This window comes from Notothenia rossii (genome assembly GCF_949606895.1).
Source record: "Notothenia rossii genome assembly, chromosome: 8".
Taxonomy (NCBI): Eukaryota; Metazoa; Chordata; class Actinopteri; order Perciformes; family Nototheniidae; genus Notothenia; species Notothenia rossii.
The window spans coordinates 66,025,715-66,035,103 of record NC_136906.1 but is presented as its reverse complement, the minus strand read 5'-3'; the positions used below and the strand labels follow the sequence as shown (position 1 = coordinate 66,035,103).

The window sequence follows — 9,389 nt, the reverse complement described above, 5'->3', positions numbered from 1 at the left end:
GTAAGGTGGGCCCACTTCCGTGTTTCTTGAATCTCGTGTCTTAAGTTTATGGCTGTCTGTTTAAGTTTTTAAACTTTTCCAAACTTTTCCAAACTTATTTTTGTATCTGTTTCTCGTCTGAGTCTGAGTGTCGCGCTTTTTCGAACGCACGAGCGATTTAGTTGTAAATGTCCTTGCTAGTTGCAAAACGCTCAAAAATAACTAGTTTTCCTATTTTAAAATAACGACTTTAATTACCACTAGTTAACTTATACACCTATCTAGTCCTGCTTTAGGAGGAATATGTCACATTGTTTGAGTTTTAATTTAAAGTTTTGGTTTGATTTTTACCTAACCTTAGAACATGTTTCCTCTATTTTCAGTCGTCGTTATCTCTTCACTGAAAACTGTTATTGGGTCTACAGTGAAGTAATTACACCGACTAAACAGCAGATGGCACTACATACTAGTACAAAGACTAATACAACAGGACTTGTTAACTAACTTTAGATGCCTTCTTTGAATTTTTCATAGGTAGATCAATAAGAATTTCAAGGGATGTATACAAATAACAACAACAATTTTCTAATTTTTAAATCATAAAATGTTCATAAAACTTTATTAAGAGAACGTAATTTGCAGCAAAAACACAGTTAACGTATGATATATTCAATGCAAATGTTAAAACAAACAAATCTCAAAAATACAAGAAAGTCCAACAAATTATTCCTTGATGAATACATGATACACACACACACACACACACACACACACACACACACACACACACACACACACACACACACACACACACAGAGTTTTTATATTGCCAAGCAATTCTGACTTAGTTCCAGATACTAAAAGTGGAATTGGATAGAATGATGTCTGTATACAAGTTGACAATATATAAGCAGTTTCTTTATTCATCATTCCAAATCAACAGATTATTTTCATCATGTTTGTCCAAATTGTATTTGTCACTGTAGGCCTATAACAGATCACCCAAAGTTTCACATTTTTACAAATCGCAAAGAAAGTATCCAGTTTTATACAAACAAAATATTTGTTCTTTTTGTTATACAACATATTCACATTAACAAACATTTGTGATGCAAATGTAACTTGTGCAGACTCAAGACAATAACATTGTGTAGTTGTTCCCTGGAGTGTCTCTCTGTTTCAATTCATTCAGGTTGTGCTTTGAATTTTGAAACAGCATATAATGAGAAACATACAACCAAATGAGAGTAATCGTTATGCAATGTAAAATGTCTTTATTTTTAGACTTGTCAGAGGCATCTTTATTCATGCAGGCCTTCCTTTCTCTCCTTGTAGCATCCAGCACCGCTTTCTATGCCAGAGAAGTTTGGAATAGCTGTGTGGAGCTGCGACAGCTGTGATGCAGTTCAAGTCTGGGTCAGACCGAGACCAAACACGGCCCAGCACCCAGCGGGCCAGAGCGGTGTCAAGGGCAAGAATCCACAACAGGTGCCTGTCAAGCTCGGCTGTCACACAGTAGCAGGCACGGCCCTGCGATGGTAAGCTTCAGCAGTTACAATGCTTTCACTGTTTGCTTCTCTATGTGATCATTAACACTGACATTTTGAGACCACTCTTGCCCTGAAACTATCAATTCCTTACCATCCCATCCCCGTCCTCCCCCACTCGTTCCCCATGTTGGACGCCATTTCCCTGCCAGTATTTAGAAACATAAACTGGGGGAACACAGGTGGCTTTTGTGGCATGCAAAGCGTCTCTTGTCCAGGGAGACTGAGGTGTCGAGGGAAAAGTATCAGATATGTTATGGCAGCTTATAATATGATTCACTGTTATTCTAGTCACTCTGTCATCGTGGGTGTACATCGTGATGACAGAACGAAAAACATTCAGCAGTATCAGACTACACAGTTATGTTTTGTCTGATGTTTTGTTAATTTGGTAGCCAAGTCCAGAGAGAAACTTTTTTTTATAGCTGGAATGACCAGTTATCAGATACTTGAACTTGAATTTGCATATAGGGGCAAGTATCTCTAAGTGCATTGGTGGAAAAAGTAGACCTACTAGGATCCTATACTGTTATATACATTACGATGTACACTGCTCTTAATAGTCTTTCAGTCTTGTTTTGGAACGATCTTTGTCTGCTTAGCGCTTCTCATCACAATACTTGGTGATGTGTCCACCATTTTCGTACCTCCCTTTTGGATGTGTGCTTACTATGGCATCTGTCCTTTCCCTACATTTTAGGGGTAGACGTTTTTTATAGAGGTTTAAGCCCAGAAACGTCACAAACCCAGCCACATTTGAGTGTTTCTGCACATTGAGCCACCGATGATTGAGAGCGATTACTTTTTACGAGTCTTTACATAGTTTTTTTTGTACAATCCCACTCATTACCCCTTTAGAATGCGTTGTAGTTGGTTGCAGTTCTGTCTCCCTCCACAAGAGGATTCATAACACAAATGATCTGATGATGCATAAAATAGGGGTTGTCATGTTTGAAAACCTCGATGAATGTCTTTATTCTACCACTGAGACACTTTTGCCCAGAAGAGCAAATATTGCTATTAAACCTGCCAGAGACACTTTTAGGGTTGAACCATTTAGAATAATTTGTAGAGGCTGTTCTTTTGATGAGGGATGAAGTGGTAAAAGCTCTGATGACTCCCACTCCTGTGGAAGCACAACACCCTCCTAACCAAAGTCCCCACCCGAGGGCTCGCTGTGCAAATGGTTGTCATGCTATGCTTTGATGTTACAAGTCTTCCCCCCCCCCCCCCCCCCCCTCCAACTCCTACTAACTCATTATAGAAATCTTTGCCCCACCTTCTGTCTGTTTAATGATGTCTACAATATATATCTTTCCCCTGATGGTCATTAAGTCCACATTCTTTGAGTGGTGACCTCTTCGGTCTAAACTTTGTTGACATCACTTCTCTGAGTAATGGTTAGCCATGGCGTGTTCCCTATTTGCTCACCTTTTGACTCTTGGAACGGACACCTGCAAGACAAAAGAGATGGGAGAGCAGAGCGCTGAAGGAGAAACGGGGGAGTTATTTGTGTGTGTGTGTGTGTGTGTGTGTGTGTGTGTGTGTGTGTGTGTGTGTGTGTGTGTGTGTGTGTGTGTGTGTGTGTGTGTGTGTGTGTGTGTGTGTGTGTGTGTGTGTGTGTGTGTGTGTGTGTGTGTGTGTGTGTGTGTGTGTGTGTGTGTGTGTGTGTGTGTGTGTGTGTGTGTGTGTGTGTGTGTGTGTGTGTGTGTGTGTGTGTGTGTGTGTGTGTGTGTGTGTGTGTCTCTCTCTTGTAAAGGAGTGGTCATTGAATCCCAAGCAGACTCAGTGGGGGTCCACAGTGCTCACCGAGGTGTGAAGTGGCCCGGGCCAGGAGTGGATTATAAAGCCTGGGCTGCATTACAATAGAGGTGCGAAGCAGCAGGGGCCCGCATTACAGCTCAGCAAACAGGACAAGATGCAGCTGAATGTCCCATGCGTATCCTTAAAGAGGTAGTGTGAAAAGAGAACTTTTGTTTTAAATGATATACAATTAAGACTCCTGGAGGAAAGAATAAAGGGTCACAGTGGTGGTTAAATGGAAGTAAAAGCATTAAAAACAGCAGGTCCTTAAAGACAGGTTAGACTGGAAACTACACAGGTTAGACTTGATAACATCAAAAAAGGCTATTAGGATTTTCACAGAGAATTCCAAATGTTGTGGAGATGTAGTGTTTAGAGATAAGCCTGCTTAACTATATGTAGCTGATTCTTTTGTATAGGCAATATGCTAATTATTTACCTGAAGTTACAAAATAAATGTAAAAAACATTACTTTTAGTCTGATTTTCAGTAAAATATAAAGCCTTATCTAAGATAAAATGGTCCAAGATAAACTTTACTGATCCCATGCAATGGCGTTTAGAATAATCAACACAGATACATAGCATAAAGAAACTTTACAGTAAGTTAAAAAACAGAATACTATGCACACTACATATACAAAACACAAATAAAGCTTGAAAATACTACCAATAAACACTATATGCTATTCTATATTGACACAAAGTCAAATCAAATGCGGTGAAAGGAAGACGCATTAAAAAAAACTGTTGCTTGTTTTACTATAACTTAACAAAAGATTTGGAAAGATAGATTATCATAAGTTTCTGTACCAGAAATTGTATTTTCAAAATTTTAACTGAAACTATAAAGAACAAAATGAGCTCGGTTGACCGGCGGCGATGGGTGATATTTCTCTGTGTAGTTTGTAACTACAATATTGCATGATAAAATATTTATTTTAGCCTTTTTTATTTAAAAACTGCACACTAAGTTTCAATAACATTTTAAGAATGCCACTGCTGCGTATACATGACGTAAGCAGGGCGTTGATTTAGTTGACATATGAGATTTTTGTTGGGTAGCTCACACTCAAATTAGGTTTAAATTCCAGGTCCTACACCTGTTATAAATGCCTGGATATGTAGTTATTTTTGGCGTGGTAACATAAAGCTTTCTGGTTACACAAAGCCACCGCCCTTTTCAGATCTTTATTTCACTTTCCAGTGACACCACAAGGTCAGTGGTTTCCCTCAGAGTCATTCAAGTTCACTGACTGTAACATAGCAATACAAAGACATACTGTATAGCTCCAAATAGACTAGAGATGTTTTAATGGGAGATAACACATTTACCTGTCACCCCCATTCTCCTTTGACACAATCTGAATGAGGAATTTGTGGGATGTGGTCCAGTGTGAGTGTATTCAGGGAGTGTGGGGACGCGTACAAAGGGCAATGATGGCATGGCTGGCATGCTTCACTGGATTTCATGAGCGTCAGCTGCCGATGGCATCAGATGGTGTAATAACATGACAGAGGTCAGTCCTCGTAGTGGTCTACTGGGACACATTATTATGGCAGTGGCCTAATGGGGAGGGGGGGTGTTGTTAGGTTGTTTGTGTGCATCTGTGCAACGCCGTTTATCGTAAATAGACAATGTTATTAGCCAATTTTTATTATTACGACTTTTTCTACGACATATTTGTGAAAAGGACACTTCCGAGGGGATTCTGAGCCACTAAGCTGTATTTGTTTTTTTGTAACTCCTGCTTCTCTATTTGCATTATATAAGGGATGTACCCAATGATGTGCTAATGATTATAATTCAATAATAAATATCAATTAGTACATTCATTATTCAGAAGTGGGTCGTTGTGCAGAATGAGTAGTTTTACTTGTTATACTTAAAGTTTATTTTGCTAATACTGTTTCACTTTTGCATGCAGAACTTTTACTTGTGTCAAAGTATTTCATCGCTGTGCTATTACTACTTTTACTTCTCTAAGAGTAAACTTTGTGCCACTGATAATAAGTGCTCTTATCCCTAATGGAAAACATTTTTATTTGATCGGATGTTTATTTGTGGTCCTGCAATGCCTTTTTAGAATATGTGATTAGATAAGGGAATGTGGGCAGGCTGTGTGGACAAAGCTCCAACCAATGTGTATTAGACTCAAAAAGTGCCTGTAAAGGGTCAGTTCACCCTATTTAAAAATTATAATTGAATTGGGAATAGTTGCCACTAAGAAAATGTGTTTCTGTCGAGAATCCAGATAAATTACGCTGTATCTATGAGATGCTTTTGCTGAATCTAAACTTAACTTCAACGTTTTAAGTAGCTCGAGCACCATAAACAATATTAAACTGGTCTCTATTGCATAGTGGTGGAGGCAGAGATCTCTGAGACTGATTTATGAAAACCATTAACTAAATGTAAGGCCAAATATCATTCAGAATCGAATTCCACATTTCCCATTAGTGCAGTAAACTTTTGCAATATCCAACATGATAAGGCATGCATGGAATTTGATTTGATTTCAATCATGCTTCATATCCGCGCAGATGTACTCATGAATGATGTGGCATTTATAGATTGACTCTTATTGGTTTTATAATCATTTGATTGCATTGGTTGCGTTTTATTTGTGCCATTCGACTACATATTCTGTTGTATCATTTTTCAATTTGAGCTGTTTACATGGCATTTTTACATCTGCATGTTTCAAAAATGTCAATGTGCTGCCATTTCTCTAAAGAAAAAAACAAATAATAAACTAAAGGCAATAGAGATACAATTTCAAAAATGTAGTGAAACAGACTCAACCTCTTAGGCCCCACGGACAGGGGCGGACTGGCCATTGGGAATACCGGGAGTTTCCCCGGTGGGCCGGTGCTGTGCGTGGGCCGGAGGGCCAAAAAAAGATTTTTTTTTTTTTTTTTTTTTTTTTTTTTTTTAATTTGTTTTGCCTAAATCCTACTGGCCCACATTTGTAAGTTTTCTGGCTACTGGCACCTGGCCCGTAGCGGCTATCACTGCGCAGTGAACAATCAGGAGTGAGTGACTCAGAGACCTAGCTGGCAGTTGCTTACAGATGGATAAACAAGCTCCAAAGCGTAAAGGAGGTGCACAAAAACTTAGGGATAAAAAAATTAAAGCACTTGAGGAAGGTTCAGCAAAATCAAAACAAATTACAGACTTTTCGTTTTGGTCGTGCAGCTGGTTCTAGTTGTAGTACAACCACCACCGGAGAAGCTGATGTAACGTTAGCCGACACAGCGGCCATTCCCAGTGGCAGTGAGTCCAGCAATGAAACCGACACAGCACAGCGGCATCCAGAGCCCAGTACCAGCAGTGATATGATGGTAAGTTAACGTTATGATTGATGCTGAAAGTGAAAATCCTCATTTGGCTAATGCTAGCTTGCTTTTTAATGTAGCAGATGAGGTAATATTAGCTAGCTAGCCTATTTCTAGCTAGCTAATGCGTTAGCTAGGCCAGTGGTTCCCAAACTTTTTGGGCCCAAGGCACACCAAAGGACAAGTAAAAATCTCAAGGCACACCTACCCTAAAATAGCCCTTATAACACGTGTTATCACTCATATCATGTAAAATATCTGTAAATGTGCATACTTATTTACTAATGGCAAATAAAATGTGACAAAGACAACTATATTACTCATGAAATATTTATTAACGAAAAATTTTTTAAATTAATTTATAAATATAAATATATATATATATTATATATATATATATAATATATATATTATATAATTTATTAAACTTTAGCAAATTAGGCTTCATCAAAGCAGCAACACACTCATTTAAACCAGACAGGTCACAAAATTAAAAATGAGGCAACGGAAACTCAGCAGAAACTCAGCACAGAGAACTGTCAATGCAAGGAAACATGGTCCTGAACTACAAATTATGAATATAACATTTCACCAATCAGCATTGAAACATGTGCTATTTTAAAATTTGCCTATTTACAGATTAATGGGATACATGTGCCTGTCGGGGCGCGCAGATTTTTTTAATCCTCGGTGGCACTGAAGAGAGGGCAACTCGCAAGTCCTGTTCAACAGACAGCCGTGACCTGCTGTTGTTCTTCATATAAGTCAGAGTAGAGAACGCCAGCTCACACAGGTAGGTAGTGGGAAAATGAAGTAGTTGCTCAATCGCGTGGTGGGAGATGCTTGGGTACTCCGATGCAGAAGCCAACCAAAACTGATCCAGTGGGAGCTCACTGAATTTGAGTTTCAGTGTGCGGTCCACACGGAGCTCTGCGCACTCCTCTCTCTCTTTCATGGAGAGCTTCTCTGTGGAGGATTCCTGGTGGAATGGGTCTTGGATCCAGTCATAGTCCTCGATGTCAGCCACACGTGGAAAATACTGCTCAAACCTCTCTTTTAAGGTCTGAAGGTGTTCCGCATACACAGCGCGCTCCTTAGCTGCCTGCGGCGCAGCTGATGTCAGCGGGAACATGTCCATGGAGCCCTGCTCCAAAGCCTCCTGCCACAGGAGAAGTTTGCCCATAAACCCCCGAATCTTATCTGTGGACGATAAAATGTTTTCATTCCTTCCCTGAAGCTTGGCGTTTAACTCGTTCAGATGCCCAAATATGTCTGCGAGGTAAGCCAGCCTGGCGCACCACCTCTCATCCGCGAGCTTGTCTTTATGTGGGACAGCGTTTTCACCTGAAAACTCAAAAAGCTGTTCCCGAAGCTCATAAAGACGGGATAGGACTTTCCCCCGTGACAGCCAACGTACCTCTGTGTGCAGGATCAGGCTTTGGTGGTCGGCTCCCATCTCGGCGCACAGCTGGGAGAAGAGGCGAGATTTCAGGGGCCTTGATTTTATGTAATTCACCATCTGCACGGCCTGATTCAGCACCTCAGTCAACTCCGGGGGCATGGTTTTGGCAACCAATGCCTCTCGGTGCAGAATGCAGTGGTTTGTCACGATATGTGGGTTTTGTGACCTCACCTTAGCAATGAATCCTTTCACTCTCCCCGTCATGCTCGCCGCACCATCTGTGCAAAGACCGACGCACATATTCCAGGTCAGACTGTTCTCTTTAAAATAGTCATTAGTTACCCTGAATATTTCCTCTCCCGTGGTGTGGCTTTCCATTTCTTTGCAGAATAAAAATGTCTCTTTGATGGAGTCAGCATCAACATATCTGACGTTTGCCAGAAGTTGGGCAGCCCGACTGATGTCCGTAGATTCATCTATTTTGAGGGAAAATCTGCCGCTCGCCTGCAGTTTCTCTGCCAAATGTTCCTCAATGTCTTCGGACATGTCGTCGATTCTTCTTTTGATCGTATTATCAGACGACGGCACTTTCGATAGCTCATTTGCGGCATCTGGACCCAGTATGACACCTGCAAGTATTTTGCAAGCAGGGAGGATGAGTGTCTCCGCTATTGTGTGAGGCTTCTTCTGCTTTGCAATGAGCTCCGCTAGCATGTAACTCGCCTCCATTGCCTTATCAGACACTTCCACAGAATCCAACAAACGTCCTTGCTGCCTCTGGTTCAGATCCCGCGCTCTTCTGAAGTAGTCCAAGTTACTGTGAACATGGGCGGGATGTTTGGTTTCCAAGTGCCTCTTCAGCTTGCTTGGAACCATGTTAGCATTAGCTAACTTCTCCCGACAGACGACGCACTCGGGCTGAGGATTGTTCACATCCCCGGTCCAAATGAAGCCATAAGACAGATAACTGTCATGGTACTGTCTGCTGACAGTTTTTTTCCTCTTCTCTTTCGGTGGTGGGTTGTCGGCAGTCTCTACACTGGTGGTTGCTGGTTTGCTCCGCACAAGAAAGCGCTCCATTTTCCCGCTTGCTTGTTTCTCAGTTTTAATATTGTCCTTCAGCCTTTGATGTGTCACAGTCTTATAAATCCCACCTGCGCAACTGCGTTAACAGCGGAATACGGGGTTCTGTGAGGATTATTTTTTAAATAATCGTTTTTAGGTATAGAGTTTGCCTCTGTATTATGAAATGTGTGCATACAAAGTACTGATATAGTAAATAAAAAAATAATTATTTTTGTGTAGTTGTATATTGCAATA

At 40.7% G+C, this 9,389-nt stretch overlaps 2 protein-coding genes across 2 annotated transcripts in view; one reads left to right on the top strand and one right to left on the bottom strand.

The window, feature by feature from the left end:
• Window positions 1–9,389, top strand: part of bmf2 (BCL2 modifying factor 2) — a 45,924-nt gene that overhangs the window by 132 nt on the left and 36,403 nt on the right. The window contains exon 2 of the mRNA XM_079643176.1: window positions 1,315–1,517. The gene's annotated coding sequence lies outside the window, so the exon portion shown is untranslated. The remainder of the gene's footprint in view (window positions 1–1,314; window positions 1,518–9,389) is intronic.
• LOC307016250 (zinc finger BED domain-containing protein 5-like) lies at window positions 7,308–9,149 on the bottom strand (the record flags this gene model as incomplete). The annotated part of the gene is made up of 1 exon (XM_079645288.1): window positions 7,308–9,149. One exon carries the CDS (start codon window positions 9,147–9,149, stop codon window positions 7,308–7,310), a length of 1,842 nt encoding a protein of 613 aa, XP_079501414.1.